Source organism: Elephas maximus, chromosome 26 (genome assembly GCF_024166365.1).
Source record: "Elephas maximus indicus isolate mEleMax1 chromosome 26, mEleMax1 primary haplotype, whole genome shotgun sequence".
NCBI classification, from domain to species: Eukaryota; Metazoa; Chordata; class Mammalia; order Proboscidea; family Elephantidae; genus Elephas; species Elephas maximus.
The window spans coordinates 8,363,312-8,388,754 of NC_064844.1; the positions used below are offsets into that span (position 1 = coordinate 8,363,312).

At 41.6% G+C, this 25,443-nt stretch overlaps 2 protein-coding genes across 3 annotated transcripts in view; one reads left to right on the top strand and one right to left on the bottom strand.

The window, feature by feature from the left end:
* Window positions 1-512: 512 nt before the first annotated feature.
* Window positions 513-24,669, bottom strand: ERLEC1 (endoplasmic reticulum lectin 1). The gene is made up of 14 exons (XM_049870530.1): window positions 24,329-24,669; window positions 18,724-18,828; window positions 17,519-17,599; window positions 16,838-16,915; window positions 16,633-16,696; window positions 15,893-15,927; window positions 13,477-13,700; window positions 13,256-13,385; window positions 8,578-8,739; window positions 7,722-7,781; window positions 4,752-4,876; window positions 3,105-3,182; window positions 2,804-2,879; window positions 513-999 (listed from the first exon to the last, which is right to left on the bottom strand). Exons 1-14 carry the CDS (start codon window positions 24,488-24,490, stop codon window positions 928-930), a joined length of 1,452 nt encoding a protein of 483 aa, XP_049726487.1. The 5' UTR covers window positions 24,491-24,669; the 3' UTR covers window positions 513-927.
* Window positions 24,647-25,443, top strand: part of ASB3 (ankyrin repeat and SOCS box containing 3) — a 112,413-nt gene continuing 111,616 nt past the window's right edge. The window contains exon 1 of one of the 2 annotated variants that reach the window (XM_049870529.1): window positions 24,647-24,940. The gene's annotated coding sequence lies outside the window, so the exon portion shown is untranslated. The remainder of the gene's footprint in view (window positions 24,941-25,443) is intronic. The other variant, XM_049870528.1, reaches the window with a different exon arrangement.

The window sequence follows — 25,443 nt, forward strand, 5'->3', positions numbered from 1 at the left end:
ATGCCTGAGAAAGAAGCAGCCTATTACAAACAAGAATTTGAGATTAGCAGAGGTGAAGCACGGAAGAAAACCTACGTGTTAGGGTCTCCTGTAGGCCCAGTGTCTAGTTTAATGCCTGGGAGGCTGGTGCTGAATAAACTTTGCTGAAAGGATTTCAGGCACTAACCTGTTGCCATCGAGTCGATTATGACTCATAGCGACCCTACAGGATACAGCAGAGCTGCCCCGTAGAGTTTCTAAGGAGCGCCTGGCGGATTCGAACTGCTTATCTCTCAGTTAGCAGCTGTAGCAGTTAACCACTACTAGACCAAAAAACCAAACCCACTGCTGTCGAGTCAATTCTGACTCATAGCGACCCTATAGGACAGAGCAGAACTGCCCACTAGAGTTGCCAAGGAGCGCCTGGTGGATGTGAACTGCCGATCTCTTGGTTAGCAGCCATAGCACTTAACCACTACTAAAGTTTACGTGTTTTACATGGGCTCTCATTTAAACAACCTCTCATTCAGCTCTATCTTTTCTCATCTTTACTTCATTGACCAGTTACAGATATTGTAATTTACATAAGAAGCCTGTTATTTAAAAATTTCTACAGGTACAACGATGATTCCATTTGATTAGGCTGGACTCTGAATCGCTTGGACAAGATTTATTTAGGAATCCCATTATCCAAGCAAAGAAAAAAACACACATGGTCATTTCATCAGACACAACACAACTGAAAGGAGTGAGACAAGCGTCTGCCTTAGAAGTTTATCAAGAAGCTCTTATATACACACAGATATTCACAAAGTGGTTGAGAGTCCTTTTGTACAATCCTTTAGAGGAGGTCCAATGGTTGAGAACTCTAATGAGACACATGGTCACAAAAGAAAGAAATCGTCATGGCTTCCGGCGGTCTTTTCTCTCCTCCGACTTTATTCCCCCTTAGCTGGGGAGAAAGAGAAGTCCATTTTCATCTGCTGTATCTAAGATTTTGCAGATCACTGGAGATTCAACCTAAAGAACAACAACAGCCACAACGAAACCATTAAAGAGTTGACAGGACAGGTACTTCCTTCAGTCTCGTTCTGCCGAATGAATACATGGGTATACACCTGCAGAATGTACACAGGTCTTTGTTTTGGATAATTGATCTACAAACTGAGACTTCTGAAAAATAACTGTCATCTATATAAAATATCAGATAGGTGGAGAGGGTATTTTTTATCTCTAAGGGGCGAGAGAGAAAACGGGGAAAGGATAGGAAAAAGAAAGGCATACACAGCTAGACCTTACACAACAAAAATGAGAGTGAATAATGGCAAAAGAATTGGCTGTGCAATTGGATTAAAACGCAAAGAACAACTTAACTTCCTGGATGACGGCCCATTTTCCAGTTTACTCTGGCAGAAAATACTGCACTGTAATTTATTACTAATATTTCCTTAATAGTAGAAAAGGGGTTTAAACAGAATTACATTACAGCAGGCTTTTTAATGGCTCTGGAATAATTGTGATTAATATTCACTGAGAGTTTACATGGCTGTGAGCACTTTTTCATGTATTACCTTCTTTAATCTTCCCCACATACTTATGAGGCAGGTACTTCTTTAATTCTCATTTTACAGGTGAAGAATCTGAGGCACAGAGAGGTTAAAAGCTTGCCCGAAGTTCCAGCTTTAGTAAGGACTAGGCCAGGATTCGCCAGGCAGTTTGGAACCACACTCTCTGCTACTTAACATCCCGAAGAGGTCTTAGAAGGATAGCTCCAGTGTTTAGGTTCTTAACCCAGGACAAAGGGGGAAAAGGAGGTACCATCAACTTAGCTGTGCCTGACGACCGCGGACTGAGAGTCTTCATAACCTATTACAGCCTTCGCGGGACGGTATGAGGTGGCATGTATTTTAAGCAAAGTGTTTTCACTTTAACTTATCCGGAGTACTTATATTCTTCACGACCTCGGCACTAGATTTTCACTTAAGAAAAATGGGCTTCCCTCTTTCAGCTTGAAGAGTTAATTAAGACAATTCCTTCCTGACTTTAGTTTTAGAGAAAGGTGCCTGTACCTTACGTGCCCATGGCGCAGCTGGCAGAGGGGTATGTATGCTGAACACCTTATTCATCAGCTTTAATGGTGTCAGAAACCTATTTTTCCATAATAGGATATTTTGTTAGCCATCACTAACTTGTTAAATGTGCCTGTGACTATTTTAGTTTTGTGGTAAAACGTATGTAACAAAATGTTTGCCAACGTAACCATTCTGAGTGCACAATTCAGTGACATTAATTCCATTCACTCCATGTTGTACAACCATCACCCCATCTATTTACATAAGCTTCTCATCACACCAAATGGATAGGACCTTAAGTAGTAACTCCCCACTTCCCTCCTCCCCCAAGCTCCTGGTAACCATTAACAAACATTTGCCTATTCTAGGTATCTCCTGTAAGCGGGATCACACAGTCTTTGTCTTTTTGTGTCTGACTTACTTCAATCAGTATAATATCTTCAAGGTTCGTCCATGTCGTAGCACGTGTAAGAACTACACTTCTTTTTATGATAACACTCCATTCATTTGTTGGTGGACACTCGTGTTGTTTCCACCTCTGCTATTGTGAATAGTATTGCACTGAACACTGGTGTACAAGCATCTGGTTTGAGTCCTTGCGTTCACATCTTTTGGGTACACACGTGGGAGCGAAACTGCTGGGTCATATGGGCTAGATTAAGTCTGAGAGACTTCTGAAGATCCTTTCTAAACTTAATGGAAAAATTAAAACATGGCCCCGAAACAGCCGACTTAATCCCTTTTTTACTTACCCCGAGAATATACTGACAGGAATGGGGCTCTAGCATATATACGGTAACAGCGTGAGGAGACTCCGACTCTTTACACCTAAAACACAGAGCACTTTAGGGCACTGCCCAAATCAGACAACCTAAGATTATTTTTAACAGCGTTTTCTTATGCTATAAAAATTAAAATCCCATACAAGTGAACCCTGTATAATTTAACAGTAATTAATAGTTCATAATTACATTTTATATTTATGTAAAACTTCTGTCCACAGAAAGCTGATAAAGAGAAAGGCACGAAGAGCGATTTGGCGGTCCAACTTACTTCAGTTTTACAGTCACCTGTCTTGGTTTGTCAGTTACATCACAAATATCTCCATTCCCATAAAAATGTGACACCATCCTGAATCAGAGAGACACACACGCTTTATTAAACTAAACCTCGCGGATTCAGAGTACTGTAATGGGAGGGGTGAGAAGGAGGTCAGAGAGATTAGTTTTGCATTAGTAAAATATTCTTTGAAAATACATATTTTTAGGGCTAAGGGACAGAGAAAGACTTTTAGATTTTAAAGAGAGAATATAAAGAGGTAACTTCTACTAGTTTAACAATGATGATCTCCAAATTGCGTATTACTTATTTGTATACACAGAGCTATGGCCAGAGTGCTCTAAAAAAGTCGTTCTTTAAAGTGAACCATTGCCCAGCTCCTGCGTACTGTTTATTCTGTGACACAACGTTTCCCTTTCTTCCCACCCTCCACCCAGCTACTCCCCTTAAAATGCTGCCATACTGGTGGTATAAAAGGTACAGCTTAGGCCATGTTATGAATTCCACGTCAGTAGGAGCCCAAGGAAAGCAATAATTTCGCTAGTTTCACAATACCTGTGCTTCAATATGCATTGCACATGACACCGTAAGCTATTTTCACATGAAATAAATACAAGCATTAAAAAAACAAAAAGCCAATTTGTTTAGTATGTTCTAATACTTAAATGTCCACCTCTAATTTTGCTAACTTTGATTCCAGTTAGCAGGAAAAGAGCATATCCTGAAATCAGTCTCTCAATACTGTCTGTTCTAAGAAGGACAAAGGGAACAACCGAGAATTCACTGGGCAGGACAAGCTAAAGCTCCGTTATCCTTGGGAAATGAGGTTAATTTACTTAAGAAAAGTAACTATAAGAAAATATATCTATATAGCTCAAAAGAAATGTGAGGCTGTTTTCCCAAAAGCCACTGCAATGTTCAAATATTTCCAACCGCTACTTCACAAAGGTTAAAAAAAGAGGAAATGTTACAGTATACGGAAATGGAGCCTGGTGGTGCAGTGGTTAAAGTGACAAACTGCTAACCAAAAGGTCGGCGGTTCGAAACCACCAGTGGCTCTGCATGAGAGCTATGTGGCAGTCTGCTCCCGCAGAGATTCACAGCCTTGGAAACCCTATGGCGTCGCTATGAGTCCAAACTGACTTGACGGCAGTGGATTTGGATTTGAGAGTATATTGAAATCGAATTAAATACTTTAAAGAGGTTAAGATCACACATGAAGGAGGCCAACGCTGTCTAAGAGCCTCAGACCTGGAACTGTGCCTTAGTGCTAACATCAGCACTCCCGTGCCACCACCGTTAAAGGCAGCAGCCAACGTTGACTGCGTGCTATTAGCGGGCACGACGACCCTGTGAAACGGATACTACTGGACGAGAAAAGTGAGGCTGAGAAAAGATTACGTAACTTGCCGCCGGGAGTAAGAGCCAGCGTTTGACTCCAGGGAGTCTGAGTCCAGAGACTGTGCTCTTAACTATTACGCAGTGCTGCTTCCCCAAGAAAAGAAAGCTAACCTAGAAGATGTCCCCTGAAAAAAGCTGGGTCAGAGATACTACTTCTTGTGTTTAGATTTTTATGTTTTTCAATGTTCTGAGCTTTTAGTCTGCTCATCAGATCCAAAGGCAGAAGGAATTCGTCTTTACCTGACTGTCTGGGTACCATCGTCTTGCAGATGATAGGCTCTGGCAGTGTTCTTCTTGGCCCATTCAATATGCTCTTCTTGGTTCCATGTGCCCACAACCACAGAGGTTTTCCCACTATCCTTGTCCTAATACACGAAGAAATATTTGTGATAATGCATGTTTCAAAGCATCAAGTAGACATTTCTGCTGGTGACCTGACCTTCCTATAAGCTCTAGTCCCTATCTTCCTCTGCACACTGGGTATGTCAACGTTTAGATAGAACGACGTTAGCCAAACTCAATGACTAGAAATTTCAGTTCGTTACCTTTATTTCTCGTTTCTATGACTGGCGTATCCACTTTTCTAGCCATGCTAGCTCCAGGTGCAGAGTTATTTTCCACTCTCTCTCCTTCCTCTCCTCCATCTATCAGTCCCATCAATTCTTTTCCTGGAGACAGATGTCTTGGTTTCCAACTCTTCCTCAACATGTCCACTGCCAGCCCCTCACTTCTCAACTAAGAGTTTCAACTCTCCTACCTAGATAATACAACCATATACTACTGCGATTCTTGATGAGATCTTTTAGCCGCTACCTCTTAACCTGCAGCCAGACTGAGCCTATCTTCATCCTGCTTTTACTGCTTAAACACAAACCTTCCAGTTATGTCAGCCTTCACACTACTCGATGGACACTGTGTTTAATTTTGTATCAAGCCTGTCTTCCCCATTCTGCCTATTTCTTATGAACTCCAGCTCATACTGAACTCTTCGAATACAGCATTACTTTATTACTTTTTAAGACTCCTTCGTTTCTTCCTCCTTTCCTTATATTTTATTCTGGGCACCATGCTGGCACTAACATACACCTGATTAGTAGAATTAAAACGCTTATAGCAACAACAAAAGTGGTATGGCCACTGCCCTCATGGAGCTCACTGCCTAGTGGAGCTCACTGCCTAGTGGAGGACACGTTGTTGTTGTGTGCTGTCCAGTCAATTCTGACTCATGGCGACCCTATGCGACAGAGTAGAATTGCCCCACAGGGTTTCCAAGGCTGTAATCTATAAGGTCTCTGTGAGTCAGAATTGACTCTGGCAAGGGGTTTTTGGTTTTTAATCTACATAGAAGCAGACTGCCACATCTTCCTCCCACAAAGCCGTCAGTGGAACTGCCGACCTTTTGGTTAGCAGCCGAGTGCTTAACTACTGCACCACCAGGGCTCCTTTTAGTTCAGCAACTAGACTGTCAGCTCCTAGACAGACAGGGGTTACTTAGAACAGCAGAGTGACGTGTTTAAGCGGCTAGATTACAGAGCAAGGCTGCCTGGGTCTGAATTCCAGTCTCACCAGTTACCACCTATATGATTTCAGGCAAGTTATTGCCTCTTTGTCTCTTCACCTCGGAATGACGATACCTCCCTCTTAGGCTGTTAGGAGGATTACATGAGTTAATATGTGTAAAACACTTAGAACCGTGAGCACACAGAGAGCACTGTATTTGTAAACGATTACTACTCTTCTGTCTCAAAGCACTTAGCACAGTCCCTGAGGAAGTTCTGGGTTACATGACCTTGGCCAAAATAAGTCTGATAAAATCTACTGTTGGCAAGTGTATGGGAGACAGCTATTGCTCACGGGTGTGTAAACGGGTCCAGTGCTCTGGGAGGCACTTGTCCAGTATGCACATACTCTGACCTTGCAACTACATCGCCAGCAATGTGTCCTATGAACACACTTGCCAAAGTGACTGCAATGCAATGACTGCATGTGATCAGCATAATCAACGCCACTGAACTGTACACATAAAAACTGTTGAATAGGCAAATGTGTTGTTACATAAACTTTTAACACACACACACAGTACAGCAACAGAACTATTTAAAAGTGCTCCCTAAAATACTGCCTAAAATAATACCGAAACCGGAAAACAACTTAAAAGTCTGTCAGTGGAGGTCTGTTAAACACACACGGGTAATGACAGTACTCTGTCTCTACTGAAAAGAATGAGATTGGCTGCTGGAAAAGTCTCCACGACACTGAGTGAAAAGAACAAGGGTGGGGTCATTTGTTCAGTATGATCTCTCCTGCATAAACAAGAAGTTATACCCACATTTACGTGTATGCGCTTCTTTCTTGTCCAGGGTTAACTAAGAAAATGTTAACAGCAGTTACTTCTGGGACGTGGAAGGATGGCAGAGGAGAATTTTACTTTTCATTTTTAATGTCTGGTGTATATGCCTTTAATTAAAAAAGAAAAAAGGTATTGGGTATTTTCTGGGCAGAAATGAGGTGGTACTTCATTTATTCTTTTTCTGTATTATACTCCCTATTTCTTTTAAGGAACAAAAAGAACTTTTTAAAGCAGCCAGGTCAGTATTTATTAATTAAAGCTTGTCTTCAATGTTCAGCAGTTTACCTTACCAAGCAAAGTGTAACAGTGTTAAGAAAAACCATCAGGGCTTGAAGCTCAGAATATAAACAGCTTGGCTCAAGTGTGGAAGAATATGCTACTGATTTACAAAATCATTTACGAAAGGAAGAACACAAGTCAATGTGTATAATCTTAAAAGTTGAAACTGAAGATGAGGTAGTACTTTCTTCTTTCAGCTGAGAAATGTGCTGTTATTTGCCGATTTTACTAATTCTAGTGAAAATGTTCTGCCTTACCGTTTAGTTTCCTGATTTAAAGACGAGTTCTAAGAACAATTAATTTCTTGATCAAAGCTTAGAGATACAGGCACTTATGATTCCCCTGGGCTCATGCTAACAAATGGATCTGAGCAATCAATAAACACGTTAAGTTTAAGATGACTGACTTCGTCAACACCAAGTTTTCTATTTCCAGAGTTTTAAGACACTCTGATTAGTATTTCCATATTAAAATCATCTTATAATTAGAAGTCACACCAATTTCCCCTCCTTTTTCCAGAAATGATTTAAGAGACTTTAATTCATCTAGTGGTAGGATGATATAAATGCCATCTTTTATACCTCATGGTACTGATGTACGTGTTTGCCATAGCAGAATTCATATTTCCACCAACCAACACCCTAAAGGACAGAAAACACATGAGATCAAGTTATGCCCTGAGAAGGGGGACTGGGACCTGTCACAATATTGCCACATGACAGTAACAGAAATACACACACAAGAGTATGCATGAAAGTTAAATTAAAAATTACTGGGAAATAAGATCGATTAGAACAAGAGAGAGAATACTGCTGCACTGTCTTTGAAAAATAAAAATGAAATTTCCACTTGTAAGTGTATTACCCACTGGAGCTGTAAGAGGCAAAATTTTACCTTTGTAGTCATCAGCTTCAGTTTTGAATGTGATTGCTAAATAACCAAAATATAGGATATACAATCACTGATGCCCACTCCAGCAATTAACCAGCATCACACTTGAGTTGGTTATATATATTTTCTGCCAGAGTAAAGATTAAGTTTAGCTCATGAGTAAAGAGAACATCCAAACCCAAACCCACAGCGGTCGAGCCGATTCAGACTCCTAGCGACCCTATAGGACAGGGTAGAACTGCCCCAGGGGGTTTCCAAGGCTGTAAATCTTTATGGAAGCAGACTGCCACATCGTTCTCCTGCTGAGCAGCTGGTGGGCTCGAAATGCTGACCTTTCTGTTGGCAGACGGGTGCTTTAACCCATGTGCCATCACAAAGAGAACACAGTGGCTGGGCGTTAGATTAGCAGCCAGATGCAGAAAGAAAATGTCCAGTGGGAGGCTTCCAGAATCCCGCCATTTCCCTACAGACAAAATGCCCCTTGATGAAATAACTGACAAAGAGGACTTGTAAGATATGTATTTAAAGCGAAGGTTCAGGTCTCACCCCATGAAAGCAGTAAGAACCACTCAGGAACTCTTTGATGAGCTGGTCATCTGTCAGCTTGGATATGTGGGTGGTTCCAACAGTGAGCAGCGGCTGAGAGCCAATAGCAATGGGTTTGTGGGTTGCTGGCAATCTCTCTTCTTTAGCGGATTGTAAATCTTCCTAAGATTCAACATGGATATGTTTAGGGCTTCCACGGCACACAGTTTCTCTTTTTTTTTCCAGTTATGGTTTAAATGATTATTATGTTTAAACTACAGAGAATTTAGAAAATAAAAGTTGTCCACTTGTTTTTAATGTGTTTTAAGAAAATGAATTTTGCAATGCTTGATACTACCGAGAAAGCTCTAGACAAATGTTAGCTCCATCTACCAGTTAGGGGTACGGTGGCCACCCTGAACACACAGGGATAATTTCCATTTCATATATTTTGTCATCGTATTTTTTTTTTAATTCTTGTTACGTACTTTGCTCCTTGTCAGACTTTGTGTCCCCACATGCGGTTTTGGCGAAAGTGGTCACTGTGGATAAAGCGTAACGAGTAGGGGAACAGGAGCCAGCTGGGAGTGAGTGTTAGTTACTAATTATTCAGATGTGACAGGGCCTGACTGTTGCCCTGGAGGACCCTGCAGTTTACTAGGGAAGACACAAGCTAAGGAGGTCGCAGGGAACAGTCACAGAAGAAGAGGTGATTCAAACAGACCCTGACGGAGAGCTGAACTATGAAGACTGCACGCAGAGAACGCCCTTGGTGAGTTCCTGATACCTGAGTACTACTCTGTGATTTCTGTGCATGTCCGTGTGTGTGTGCCTGTGTGTGTGTGCATGCGTGTGTGTGAGAGCTGGGGAAGAGGCAAGAGCAAAGGTGTGGCGGTGTGATGTTAAGATGAACCAGAGAAGCAGGCACCATGGTGGAAAGCTATATAATGCTAAGAAGTGTGGGTATTATTTTACAGGTTTTGGGCCAGGATGTCATGTGATCATATTTTGAAGTAATTAATAGCAGCAGGGAAGGAGGACTACCAGGCACAGATGGACCAGGCACAGACGGGAGGTGGGCTCTTGCAGCAACCTAGGCCAGAGGCGAAGAGAACCTAAAGCCGAGGAGCAACAGAGCTGAGGCGGAGAGAAGAGGTTATGGAAGAGTTAATGAGTTAGAATCTTGGGAGCAACTGGGCACTGACAGTGAGAGAGGACGAATCTAGGCAAGAGCTGAAAAAGCGAGTGTAACAACTATAGCTGAATAATTAAAGAAAACTGTATAAGGAAAGGGTTCCCAATAAATGTATATTGGATATTATGCCTCCCTTTTTACCTGCTATAGTTGCCGCTGACCAACTGCTCCTACTTCAGCTGGTAGGTGTCACTGATGGTTACCCCAGAAACCAATGACCTTATCCTCGCTCCCTCAAAACCAGGGAGAACAAGGACTGCCAAGATGGTTTCCTACTTTTTGAAAGATCTCAAACTTTAGGGTCTAACTTATTCTATATTCAGCGTTTACTACGTTCCGGGCAGTATTTTAAGGGCTAAGTGTTACACAGGAAGCAGCACAGCCACTGCTCCCAAGGAGCCAGGGTCTAACAAACTAGTAACAGAGTACACGTGAATGATGTTAAGTGATGAAGAAAAATGACCAGGCCGCAGAGTCAGACTGTAGCCGAGATAAGGTGAACGACAGGATGAAGACAATCACAACCGTTTCTTCTTAAGGCTTCTCTTGGACAGAACATTCACTTTTATTTTCAAGGACAATGATTCTAATAAGAGCCGGATGACAGCAATTTTTGTAGCATGGTTTGTAAATTCATAAAATGGACTCCTTACAGTGCAGTCATCTCCCAATTAATGTAACATATAATCACACAGGCAGAACATCAAACCAAATTCTGATAGCCAAATCTGTCATTTTGTGTTTTAAAAAAACACTTTAAGGAAAAGCTTGGCCCAAACTTAAAAGGCAAACCACATGCCCAATACCAAGTTTTAAAAGAAAAATGACACACAATAAACTAGCTTTTGAAAAACAATGATCCCAAAATAAAAAGGATCAGTTTTAAGTAACCGTGCACCTGACGGCATCACCTAAGATTCTCACATGGAGCGTTCTCGAAGTGCCCCGAAGGTCTACAAGCGTTGTCATCTGTAGTTTCTTTTCCTTTATCCCCCAAATCTATTTTTCTCAACTGGCAGATCAAACGTATTAAAGAAAAGTTAACTGGCACTTCTTCCTTGAAAAGTAATGAGCAGTTGGGATTTGTGAAACACTCTGATTGAGCTACTTTTACGCACCTGCCGGTATTTAAATCCCTACCAAGGAGCAAACCGGAAGAGAATTCTATCTCCAGTCTTTCAATACAACACTCCAAACCACACCGCAGATTAAAGTTTAGATCGGTATCTCTCCTATTAGGATGATACTGTCGTCACAGTACCCACAGAGTCTGATGACACCTTTGCGAACAGTTCTCAAGAGGAGCAGGAGGAAGAACAGGCCTCGCAGCTATTAGTTAACTCGACAACCACTGTGAAGGACCCACTGCGTGCCAGATGTCATGCAGGGAGGTGGCTGTGAAGTACCCACTGTGTGCCAGGCATCATGCAAGGAAGTGGCTGTGAAGTACCCACTGTGTGCCAGGCGTCATGCAGGGAGGTGGCTGTGAAGTACCCACTGTGTGCCAGGAGTCATGCAAGGAGGTGGCTGTGAAGTACCCACTGCATGCCAGGCATCATGCAGGGAAGTGGCTGTGAAGAACCCACTGCGTGCCAGGCGTCATGCAAGGAGGTGGCTGTGAAGTACCCACTGCGTGCCAGGCGTCATGCAGGGAGGTGGCTGTGAAGTACCCACTGCGTGCCAGGCGTCATGCAGGGAGGTGGCTGTGAAGTACCCACTGCGTGCCAGGCGTCATGCAAGGTGGCGGCTGAGAAGCACCCACTGCGTGCCAGGCGTCATGCAAGGAGGTAGAAACACCAACGTGAAGAAAGCAGTTTCTTCTGCCCTCCACTTTAGTGTGAAAGGGCTAGGTAAAACTCCCAATTTTAGCCATGTAAGTACTACAATTGAGGACTGAATAAAATATAAGCCCACGGAAGAGTAAAGATTTCTCTCTTCCTGGGGTAACCCACTGGAGTCCTGGCTCATTTCCAAAGGAAGCAACACTGCGATCAAGTCTTCAGGTCTAAGCAGAGGTTCGCCTGGCGAAGGGGAGGCAGGGGACGCTGGCAACAGGAGAGGAGGAAACTAAAGGCTGTTCCAACAGCTGAGGCAGAAGGTAACGGGTGAGCAGCGTGGAGAGGAGGCTGGAGTCAGATCACAAAGGGGCTTGATTCCACGAGCAACCGTTATGTCCTGAGATGCAGACTGTGGGAACCGCCAGAGGATTATATACATAACCAAGTGTTCATTTTAGAGATAGCATTTTATCGGCTGTGCAGGAAGGGTTAGAAAGGGAATGGATAAGGGGAGCAGTTTCTGGTCCTAGGAAATAACAAAGGCCTGAACTCACAGCAGGACGGATTTGAAAAGCATTTAGAAGGTAACACTGATGGCTCTCAGTGAATGACTGGAGTTAGAAATAAATGAAGAGATAGGTAAGAAAAATGACTCGGATTTCTGGTACAGGTGACTAGGTAGAGCATACGGCTTTAAAAACAATGGGGAAGACAAGAAAAGGGGCGGTATGAAAGAAGAAACGATCAGCCTGAGATTACTGAAATTATATATGGACATGTCCAGTGATGAAAGGGGAAGACACTGTGGCTAAAAGGGAAAAGCAGCAGAGGTAAGTGGTTAAGCCAACAGGCTTTAGAACTAGACTGCTGGGACTCTAATCAACGGCCCCCTTTCTGAACCTCAATTTCCTCATCCACTAAGGAGGATAATAATAGTATCTACTTCACAGGTGGCTGTGAGAATTAGATCACAGTTGTTAGGACTCAATACAGGTTAATTATCACGACTGTGCCTTGAGTTCAGGAGCCTTGCAGGTGTTATCTGGGATTCACAGGCATATAATGCAAGTGGAGAGAACCGGCTGAGCTCGCCTGGCTGAGCTCACCTGGGAGCCTGCCCAGAGTAAGAAGGAAAAAGAGCTACGAATAGAGCCATGGGGAACGTCAACAATTAAAGGGGCAGGAAGTAGGGAAAGAACAAGTACACAGGTAGAAAAGAACTGGACACAGCAGTGATCCGGAAGTCAAGGGAAGAGGAAAAGTTCAAGCTTTGAATATTCATGAACGTTGGCTAAGATCAAGCAGGCATGTGTCCAGCAAATCTAGAACCAAAAGACTACCACGGACCTTATGAGAACAGATTCAGAGGAATGACAATTTGATGACAAATAGCGAGTTGAAGAATAAATGAAGTGTTAGAAGGTGGAGATGAGTTGTAAACTATTCTTTCAAGAGGCTTAGCTGGGAAGTCCAGTTAAGCCAAAAATTTAACTACAGAGAATAGGATATCAAATTTTAGAATATTATTAAAAATATGCAGTGAAAGAGAATGCTAAAGCAGTTTCCGAAATGTGCTAAAATAAGGGAACAAATAAAAGAATTGGACTTAAGATTTTGAATCAAGAAAATAAATTACTATTACTACACTACAGAAATCATTTAAATATTGAAATAGGCTCCAAACTTTGGAAAACTAAGCGCTAATATCACTAGATAATTCTCCTACCTCTTTATGTCTTCTAAAAGGCACCCTTAGTATTTCTTCCTGCTGTTCCAGCTGTCTCAGGGTGAGGGGCTTAAACGGTGACCCCGGCAGGGACTGGCAAAATATGTCATTCACAGCAGACGCTCGGAACCTGTGCAGCAAGAACCAGGGTTAGAGCTGAGCGCACGGCCCTTCCAAGCATGGGTGGGTTTTCTGTTGAAAATATGAAATCCACATCCTACCTATATTTAGGATGACTGCACAAGAGTGGTGTCAAAATGACAACTTCATATTCACAAGTTGTAACTTCAGCTACGGAAAGAATCTCGTGCTTAGACTCAGGATGACATATGTACATCACGGTACTTGATCTGGGCCGGTTCTGTTTCAAACTACAAGGTGTACCGTTTCCCATTCCCACAGGATAGTAAGGTGTCATCTGACCTTCGATATTTTTAGTGGGAATCTTAAAAAAAAGAGTATAAGACAGGCTTTTCATTAGAAGAGGAGCTGGGGGTGAGGATGGGAGAAGCAACTTATTCTGAAAGGCAAGAAAACTACATTTTAATGTATAAACTGGAAGGTAACATTTCTGTATGTTCTATAAGCTCTCCCGTTTTTTATTCATAAGTTCTCATTTGAGCCAATACATATTTTCAGAGCTGGTTTAATACAGCAAAAAGGAAAACGATTACGCAGTGCTAAAACTCAGACGGCAAGTATACGTACACGAATATAAAGGGCTAAAATAATTATTTTCAACAGTTCTAAAGAAGGACTAAGATAAGATAGAAAAACGCACTCCACCGGATTGGTGAGAGCTTTCTTCACTCAACTCTCAGTGAATGGCTGTGTGAGTTTAGATTCTAGAGGTTTGAAGTCTGATTTGTGAAAACGTGGGGCTAGATAGTCAAACATGAATCGTTACGGCACTGATTCTTAAACCTGCTTCTTCTGTATTAACAGCACATACTTCCCAGCACACCAACTCCTGTATAAATCTAGTCAAGACCAGCAAAGGACAAAGTAAGAGGTTTTCATGGAGTGGGGGAACAAAGGACATAACCTCAGAAGATAAGGATTATTAAGGAGTTAGGTCCATACTTTTACCTACATAAACACAAGAAGAAGTTGACATAAAGGATTTTAACGATGTTGTTAATAGTACTCCAGGCAAGCTCTTTGGAGGCAGGAATCTCTTCTTCTATCGCTTTGGTACCCTGCTGGCACTATGTCCAAAGCAGGCAATAAATAAACCTTTCCAGGAAAAAATATTTTGAGATTTCCTTGTAGGCTATGCTCATACTAGCGTCCAGAATCAGAGAATCCTGGGTTCAAATCCAAGCTCTGACATTTACTAGCTTTAGTCTTTGACCACATTTCAGGTTTTGCCATCAGTAAAAGTAGAGTAACATATGCACTTAAGGGTATTCCGAGAATCAGGCATTACCTTTTGTTACATGCCTGGCACAGTGCCTGGCTTAAAATCTGCGGCTCAATAAATGTTAATTTCTTCCCTTACTCTTCTCTTCCTTTATCATTTCACGCTTTGAATTCTATCCTCCTATCCTCCAGAGTCCCCATAAATAAATATTTTATCTCAAAGGTGGTCTGTAAAATTAAAATCTTTTAAGATACCAATGCTATTGTGTCCTTGCTTAGCTTACCAACCCCCCCCCCCCACCCCCAGAGCCACCTTTTTAGTTACAGGCAGCCTAGTTTTAAAGGCCTTCTGCCATCTCACTTTACTTCTAATAAAAGCATCATTGTGATGTTAAACCATCTACAGAAACATCCTCTCAATAAGTTATTTAAACTCTATGGAAATTCTCGTTGTTAGTTGCCTCTGAGTCGATTAGGACTCGTGGTGACCCAATGTGTGCTGAACAGAACTGCTGAACGGGGTTTCAAGGCTATGACCTTTCCGAAGCAGATCGCGAGGCCTGTCTTCTGAGGCACCTCTGGGTAGATTTGAACCACCAACCTGTCAGCTACTAGTGGAGTGCTTAACTCTTTGCACCACTTAGGGAAATTCTTGGGAACTCTTATGGAATTCTAAAGCATTCCTTAAACTACATGGGCATGCAAAAATTGTGATTAGGCAAACTGAGAAACATTCTATTTTTAAGCAATCCTATCTTTAAGTCATCTTCACCTATTCATTCAGTAAACATTTATGAAATGCCTACAGTATGTCTGGCACCCTGCTTTGCACTTCAGGGTAAAGAGATAAAGACAATCCCTGCTTTTAAGATGCTTGCAGTCTGATAACTTGTTAAGTATACACAGTTTATCCGTTTTACCCACAGGAGATGGGGGACTTATCAACAGAGAAAGTACAAAAGGTTCTTACTACAACTGTTTCCAAGTTTAAGCAGAGAGAACCACTGGTAAGCACAGAGTGATATAACACTATTACTGAGCTTTCCAGATATATCTTTTGTGGAATTTTTTTTTTAATGATCTTAAAAATAAATGGAAGGATTACATTGTAATTTTTCTTAGACAAACCTAAAATATTACAAATTTTCTTTGGCCTGATCTTTCAAAGTATTTGACAGAGAACACATGGCTACGTTCTGTCAATTACTAAGTTATAAATGTATGCCTTTGCTACTAATAAACGTTAAGAGTGGAAAATCAGCATTTGTTACTTGCCTCTTTTGCTTTTTCTTTTTCCTCTGCTTCTTGTTCTATGGAATAACACAAGAGAAGGAAGTGTAAAGAATGAGCAGTAACATGTAGATAAGATACCAATGACCACGTTTTCAATCAACTTTGTAAACTTAAACTTGTTTCTAAAGAAGATCTAACGCGTACACAATTTTTACGTCATTGCTTTAAGCCAGTTTCCTTGATATGTTTTTGTTTGAAGGGCCAGTCATGTTTAATCTTTACATCTTCACTTAGGAAATACTCTATCTGAGGCAACAAATCCTGGCCAAAATAGTTTTCTTTTGAAGTATTTTTATTTCAAAGTTTAATCCTAAATTAGTTGACCAATATGAATAATATAAAAATAGATTAATAAAAACATTAATAATAATATACATTATTTAGACATTTCACTACTTGGGGGATACATCTGTCTATTTCCATAAATAAAATCTTGCTTAAACCAAGAAAAAGACGAACACTGACTAAATATAACTCTAACAGGTATATCCTACCAGATTAAAAAAATGTAAACCAGTAAGTAGAAAAAAAGCAATGATTATCAAAGCAGAAAATAACGGAAAAAAAGACTTCTTTGAAAAAATTTTCTATTAGGCTGTTCCGAAATTTATTTTAGTGTTTTTAAATTCATAGTCTCCAAGAAAAACTCTTAAATTCCAATTTGAACATGTACTTTAAAGCAAATTCCTGTATTACTATCAAATCACTGTGTAGAAACAAACCTTTTTCAGAGAGAAGATTCTTAGCCAACATATTTCCAAGGTAGTACTCGTGAATATTTACTTTCTATATTTAAAAATAAAATAAAAATATAGTAAATATTTTGCAAATACATTTTTTAAGAATTCAACTTAAAAACTATCAATATCATTATTAAAGTTCTCATTTTATAATGTTTCACACTTGAAATTTTGAAGAAAAACATACCTGACCGGTTTCCTTTTCTTCATGGTATTGCCGAATGTGTTTTCCATGACATACTTCGTAAGTCCAATACGATTCAATCTAAGAAAGAGTAATGTACTTAAATACTTGAAAGTCACAAAGTTACATACATAATGGAATTACTTTTTACTGTTCTAAGTAGCTGAGTGGATTTCTTCTAAGATTTAGAGTAAGTTTTCATTAAATGTTATTTATTGTGCTTTAGAAAAACGTGAATAGTCATTGTTTTCGCTATTGAGCGCTGTGTGAGAATTCTGTGAATGAGAAGGGTCTAGAATACACCTGAGGTCTGTAACAACCATCGGGCTTGGGAATCATTTTCTACAGAGCTAAAAAAAAAAAAAAATAAAAACTAGCATTTTTTAAATTAAAATTCTATAAACTGTCTTTTCATCTGAAAAACATTCAAAGCAGTTTGCTAAATGAATTATTTCATATCAGTATTAATGGATATCTGCTATATATTTTGATTTCCCAAAATACTTTGCAATAGATGCCACATGATGCAAATGGGCAAAATATTAAGCAAGAACTTAGATTTACAACTAACTTAAAATTTGATACAACATAATAAAGTAAGAAGAAACGCAGAATTATTTTTAAGGCTCTACTGGCTACCGTAAATTTACTTTCTAAGTTATTAAGTAAACACAAAATACATACTCGGTAGGAACAACTGCTTTGTTTAAATAGTGGTTCCAAGAGCTCTCTTGGATTAGGGCCTTTATAGTCCTTTTCTTCTTCCTGCAGAGAGAGCTGAAGTTTAACACAACTTTTCTAGAACGTCACCCACCTCACTGGTCAAATCACAAATGCTTGGAAATAAGAGAGGAACAGGCCAACACTTTTAACAAGATCCTGTGGTATGGAACGTCTTTTAAAAGAACTGAAATATAAAACATGGAGCCAGAGGATAATCTTTCAACAGTGTTCGTTCTTTCTTCTCTCACAAAAAGGTTTTTAACTATCAATTTCCTGAACAACTCTTATAAACCTATTTCAGAGTTTTTAAATGCTTGTATCTGAACAGAATCTAGCTATGAAAGCCCAGAAAAGTTGGATTTTCTAGAATATACTGGAGCATTTTAAGGTAATTCTCAGTTTTCTACATATTTTGACATTTTGGGTTTGAATGCTATATATGTGTGTGGTTCTCTGCCTGTGTATTTGTGTGTCTTAAGGAGGTTTAAAACAAAATGAAACAGACGTCTCTCTTTCACAGATTTCAAATCTGAACAAAACGTTAAGAAAGCCCTGAGTTTAATATTTCCATTTTATAGATCACAAAAATACGATGTAATTGGCCTAATAAATGTATCGCGTGAAGGAAGTGAGTTTCAAATGCGTTCAAGGTTCCGCAGCTAACTATAGCCTCTACCTCAGCCTCCTGGCTCCTACGCTGGTGTCCTTTCCATTTTACATTGCTGCCTCTCCTGTTTCATCTTGAAAGAAGTCATGGCCTTGAAGGATGGATAAGAGGCAGTTAGGGCATTTCAGGAGGAAGAAAAGGGCATGAGCTAAGGCAGTGAGAAAGCACAAGCTACCTATAGGTATATCTTAGACATTCTTCATAAAAAAGCTCACGTGACCATTTAAAATTGTATTTCGTTTTGAAAGCCTCATTTCTACGAAAGAAAGCAAGCTTGGAGTTACATTTTTATTCAAAACATTAATAACCGATTGCTAATTTTTCCAAGTTGAACTACAAAATCAATCAAAGAATTCAGGATTAATAAAAGTGATCAATATTTTTATGGTAACACAGGGTTACTGAGAAACCTGTCATTCAATTTTTAAAGTAGTTGTTGCTGTTTTAAACAGGTTATCTTTGGTAACAGGAATTATCAACACATTCATACGAGATTCACCTCATCTCCACCTGTCACAAGCGGAAGTATACATTTATATTTTTCTTTATGTGCAGTTGTCATGATGACATAATTATCTTCTTTATACAAAACTCCAGTTGTGGGCTAGAAACAGAACAGAAAATAGACATTACTTTGGTGAAATTACACTACATGGAAGAACTTGGGAGTTCTAGCTAAAACAAAGGTTCTTCAAACTAATTTATCGTTTCAACAGAGGGATTTTTTAAAAAAAGTTTTTTATTGTGCTTTAAGTGAAAGTTTACAAATCACATAAAGACTTATATACAGCTTGCTACATACTCTCAATTGCTCTCCCCCTAATGAGACAGCCCGCTCCCTCCCTCCACTCTCTCTTTTTGTGTCCGTTTCGCCAGCTTCTAACCCCCTCTAACCCTCTCATCTCCCCTCCAGGGAGGAGATGCCAACATAGTCTCAAGTGTCCACCTGATCCAAGAAGCCCACTCCTCACCAGCATCCCTCGCCAACCCACTGTCTAGTCCAATCCCTGCTGAAGAGTTGGCTTTGGGAATGGTTCCTGTCCCGGGCCAACAGAAGGTCTGGGAGCCATGACCACTGGGGTCCTTCTAGTCTCAGTCAGACCATTAAGTCTGGTCTTTTTACGAGAATTTGGGGTCTGCATCCCACTGCTCTCCTGCTCCCTCAGGGGTTCTCTCAACAGAGGGATTTTTAAAACGTATGTCCAGAGGCAAGGAATAGATTTTACGTATTTTTAATATCAAAGACAAATTTTATCCTGGTGTACCATATAACAGACAAAAAAGGAACAAAAATAAAGTTTGGAGCATAAAGAAATAAGTGGTAATAATAGGATGAAGTTAAAATACCAATAAAAAGCATTCATAGATACACAATCACTCCTATTAAGAATTTCTTAGTTTTAAGTAATTATGTAATACTAAGTATTAACACCTAAGTAATACTTAAAATTAATGCTACTGACAATTACCTTCTATGTGTGAGAAGCCACAGCACTTTACTACTCTTCGTTGTGCTGGACGGGGCACTTGAACATAATATGATTCGGTATTTTTCTCATTTGACTAACATATGGATAAATTCCTTTTAAAAGAACAATTATTATGGCTCCTCTGGGCTGACTTAAGTTTTTAAACTATACTATTTATTAAGCATATATCAGGGGCCAGCAAACTTTCTGTAAAGGACCAGATAGTAAATATTTTAGGTTCTGTGGGCCATATGGCCTCTGTGGCAACTATTCTAGTCTGCCGTTGTAGCTGGAGAGTGGGCATACGGTAAGTGCATAAAACCCTTTGCTGTGGAGCTGATTCCGACTCACAGCTACCCTGCTGCACAGAGTAGGACGGCCCCACGGGGCTTCTGAGGCTGTAAATCTTTACGGAAGCAGACTGCCACATCTTTCTCCCGTGGAGCCACTGGGGGTTTTGAACTGCCCATCTTTCGGTTAACAGTCATGCACTTCAACCAGTGTGCCACCAGGGCTCCTTCAATTAATAGGGCTGATATTTTGCTACAAGGAAAGCACTGCTTGGACAGCAAATGTGATACTAACTACTAGGCAGAGGTTTTCACACTATTGCGTGTCCTATAACTCTCTCATCAATTTTATGCTGTTTTTGTGTGCCGTCGAGTTGATGGTGACTCACAGAGACCCTATGACTGAGCAGAATTTCCCCATGAGGATTTCCTAGGCTGTAATCTTGGCGGAAGAAAGGTTACCAGGACTTTTCTCCCGTGGAGCCACTGGTGGGTTTGAACTGCTGACCTTTCGGGTAGCAGCTGAGCGCTTAACCACTGCCATTGCACTATTTACGCATCCCTGGCAAAGAAAGAACCACTTCCTATTAAGCATTCTTTTCTCAATTTAACAACTCTTAACCTTATAAATAAAACCAGCACTACTTGGCACCAACAAAACCTTAAACACAAATGCAACTTAGGGCAACGCGTTCCCAAGGCAATACAATAAAACAGAAGAGCAGTCAGTGCTAGCTGCATTAGCTCCATGGCAGGAGTGTTTGAGGTGCTTCGCATTTATTACCTCGTTTATCCCCAGAACAACTATGATACCCATATCCATTGCTGGGCACCATAAGAGGTAATATCTACTAGTGATTTGATATAAAGTCAAATTTTAATAGAATTAAACTAATCAGTGGAGGTGGGGCACTTTAAGGTTAAAGAATTTTAAATATACCTTGGCAAGCGAGAAATTCCAATGTTCGACATGGGTCTAGAGAGACTGAGATAGTCAGAGGATGAGAGGCAGAACAGTCCCGAGAGAGGACGCGAACAGTGGCCCAACTTGTGAATGCGTACGACATGCTGCCAATGGAGCTGGCCATCGTTCTTCCCCGGTGCAGAGTTTGGGAGATTTTTTAGTGGGAATGCTTTTCTATATATTAACGATACAAGTAGACAGAAAGGAGTGCTTTTTCTAAGTAAATGTGAAAGCAAGAGTTTAAAAGATTATTGCTTTGCTTAATCTGAATGGGAAGATAATTTAAAGCACAGAGGAATTTAAAGCTGGAAAAAATGGTCAGATCTTCTAATCCAGTCTCTCCCGTTTTCAGATTGCAGAGACCAAGAACCTTATCCTAGTTCAAACAGCTGCTTAGTTATACATAAATGTCCAACCAACTGGCAGAAAAAAGAAAATGGCAGCACCAGGTGAGGATGGCAGTTGTTTCAATTAAATCAAGTAGGGTGGGAAGCCTTACAATTATAGAAGTAGTTAAAAACAAAAACAGAACCAAGAACAATGACAAGGACTTCAGCGGCTTATTTTTACTTCTGGGCCATAGATCATTGTGGAAATTCATAGAAAAACATCTACAGATTCTTCTCAAAATAACTCAAACTTAAAAAAAGAAATTCTTCCCCAAATCTTAGATTATGTTGCGTTGCCAAAAAATAATTAAAAACGAAATTTCAAAATAAATTGATAGATACGTGACGGGTTGGTTGTAGCTTACAAGAAGACAGGATCTCTTTGCAGCCAGCAAACGCTAGTGCCAGAGAGAAAACTGAGCGACAACCTGGTGGTAACCTCTAAAAAGGCAATTTAAGTTACCAGCTGATAGGGTGGTAATTTTTCAGGGTAGGAAACCAGCACACATTTTTAAATTAAAAAACCCCACATTTGTTTTGCTGTGTACCCTTTCACCAAAAGTAGAGTAAAATATTTCATATATATGTATAAAAAATACATATTACATACATACATATAATAATTTAAAGCATAGAACCATTTAAAGCTAAAAATTAAAATTACATATATTTAAAAATATTTTTAGATATTATATACAGAATATTTAAGAACATTACATACATTTAAAAATGTTTAAAATATTACCCATACGTATATGTATATATGCAGTATAAAAATATATGCAGTATAAGCATGCATATATATGTAATCTTCTACTTCATTTTTGGTGAAAGTGTACACAGCAAAACAAATGTGAGATTTTTTAATAAAAGTATGCTGATAGGCCACCCTGAAAAATTACCATCCTATAAGCTGGGAACCAAAATTGCCTTTTTAGAGGTCACTGCCAGATTTTTGCTCAGTTTTCTTTCTGGCACTGGCATTTGCTGACTGAAGAGATCCCCGCCTTAGTGCATGCTACACCAATCCTTCACACATCTTTCAATTTATTTATTTTTTCTTTTCTTTTTATTATCGTACTTTAGGTGAAGGTTTACAGAACAGGCCAGTTTCTCATTAAACAGTATACATATTGTTTTATGACACTGGTTAACAATCCCATGACACGTCAACACTCTCCCTTCTCAACCCTGGTTCCCCATTACCAGATTTCCTGTTCCCTCCTGCCTTCTAGTCCTTGCCCCTGTGCTGGTGTGCCCCTTCAGTCTTGTTTTGTTTTATGGGCCTGCCCAGTCTTTGGCTGAAGGGTGAACCTCAGGAGTGACTTCATTACTGAGCTGAAAGGGTGTCTGGGGGCCATACTCTCAGGGTTTCTCCAGTCTCTGTCAGGCTATCAATTTATTTTGAAACTTCATTTTTAATTATTGTTTGGCAATGCAAAAGAACATATATAGTGACACCTTGTGTATATATATACATATATACACACATATATGTACACGTATATGCATCAATGTATGTATGTATATGTACCTGTGAGAGCTGGAACTTGACAGGACTGTCTTGTTTTTCCGGCTCTCACTAGGTTTCTGCAGTCTTACCTCTTTTTTGTCGCTCATTTTTGTGGAAAATATTTGCGTTTCCCTTCTCTGACAGGTTTCTACATTACACAGGCTCCAGGTTTTGCAGATTTTACATTTATGTATATATAAAAACACCACACGTTCAAGAGGAAAAAATTCTAACGATCATCATCTTTAAACATCTGCCATGGTCATTCCAAATGTGCTCTTTGAAAACAACAGAGTTGGACTAATTCTCGCCCTAAGCCTGCTGAAGTTATATCTGATTTATAACAAAACTTTACATAGGTATTTTTAATTTGTCACTATTTCATGGCCCAGTGCAAAGATAACCCTGGTTTTCCAGAGAAACATTCACCTAAACAAATTAGAGAACTACTAAACTACAAGAATATGAGAACTGAAAATAGAAAACTAGAGAAACAAACCAGGTGTGAAATACAAGCAGAAACTAACGTTTGCAAATACAGAGCTACCGTGGTAATGATGACATCTGTTATCCTCTTAAATCTTCCGTTTAGACATCATGGTATCAAAGAAACAATAATTTAACGATATAATAAAAGACCGTCCCAAGTTGAATGACTCTAGGTAACTGCATTAAGACCTTAAAAAACAAAACTAAACTTACATTTCCAGACTTTCAGTTTGAAATAAGTGAATTAACTACTATAAGGTCAATCTCACAAAAGAACAATTTCACTGCTTGGATTGCCCTGCAGTAACCACCCGTGGAAAGGAAAGCTTTTCAGCAATCTGCCCCCCAAAGACAGAGCGGCAAATTTTCATTCATTCCCACGAGGATATGAAAGTTCTCTAACATGGGAAAACGGATAATAAAAGCTCACGTTCTGGGGACTCAAATACCGGCCACAATACATCTAAGCTGTAAAAGCTATTCTGTTATGTCGTCAACATCTCACGGGCCAGACAGCCTTTTCAGAAGCGACTCTGAGGGACAGCGAGTCCTCTGGAGCTAAACGAAAGCGCGTGTATGTAAAAGGAGGAGAAGGAATATGAGAAAATGACACGACCCTGCGGCAGTACCGTCGTGCGGGCAGGGTGGTGTGTGATACGAAAGGGAGACGCCGAATGTGTGCGCCTGACGCGCTTCTAGGAAAGCTTCTTCCATAGGGTGGGAGCGTGGGGAGCCCAAGTCTGGCGCGACAGGCTTAAAACAGAGAGCCGGTGACCGCGGGGTCCCCTGTGCCTAGCATGGTCCGCGATCCACCCCAGGTACCCGGTAAACACCTGCTGCATGGGTAAACGCAGAGTAAGTGAAGTTTGGACCGGGGAGGAGGCAGGACCCTACAGGGGAGGTCCTGGGCGAAAAACTGAACACCGAGAGGAGGGGCCGCACCCTAGCGCCAGGAGGGGAGGCGGCAGCGGCGTTCGCCAGGGTACTGACCAGAGAGAACTCGGTGCCGGGCCAGTTGACTCGGAAAGGGATGTCATCGCTGAGCGGCGGGAGCGCCCGGCCGCCGCCGGACGCCTCCAGGAGGCCGCAGAGGACTAGGAACACTGGCCCTCCGGGCACCAGGCTCCGCGCACCGCCGCCTCCTTCCTCCATCCTCCGCCGCCGCTTTCTCCCGCCGCCGCCACAATCTCCTCTGCCCACAGAGGAGACGAGGGGGAGGAGGAGGAGGAGGCGGCGGGGCTACAAAGCGCAGAGGGAGCCGGGGGCCCAACCGCCGCCACGTCTCCTTCCGGAGAGCCGGGCAGCGCCGTCTCCGCCCCCTTGGGCCTCCCGCCACCGTTTCCGGGGCAGGCGGCTTGTCAACATCCGGGCCACGGACCGTCCGCCTACGGAAGCCGGGAAGCTTCGCGGGCGGCACGGAGCCCCGCGGTTTCGCGGGAGGCTACGCCAGGAGGCCGCGCCTCGGCCCGGCCTAGTCGGCGGAGGTGACTCAGGGCAGGTGAGTCGGGGAGGCGGCGGCCGCTCCGTCCCGCCCCGCGCGCCGCCTCGACGGGCCCTCCGTGAGAGCGGGAAGACGAGAGTGTCAGCGGGGCGCGTGTTGAGGTGAGAAGATTTGAGGTAGCGATGAGAAGCGAGAAGGGTCGGTGTTCCTGACTGATATGCCCTCTCGCTGCTTCCCGTCTTTCCCTTTCGCCCCCTCGGGCATCTGCACACTTCGTCGCTCCCGCCTGGAGCACCTCTGCACCTCTTCTGCTGTCGGTCGGTGCTCAGCAGCTCGCTTCTGCCCCAAGGCAGGGCGTCTGCAGCGCTGGGTCCGGGGAGCCAGGGCTGACAGAACCCCCCGGCCCCGGGTGTGAGAATATCGTGATGCTCCGCGCTTCCCGTGGACGGAGACCCTCCTCGTCAGGAGGGCAGCCGGCCGGAACAGCCCCTACGTTCCTCACGCCGTGGGGCTCCTTCCTTATCCCGGGTTGAAGTGTTAGGGTGTTACTTTATTAAGGAAGCCGACACGTTTCCTTACGTGAGGCTTGGGACTAGGTGAAGGTGAAGTTGTGAACTCAGACGCGTCTGACTTCATTTCAAAATCAGAAAAAGTTTTGGATTCC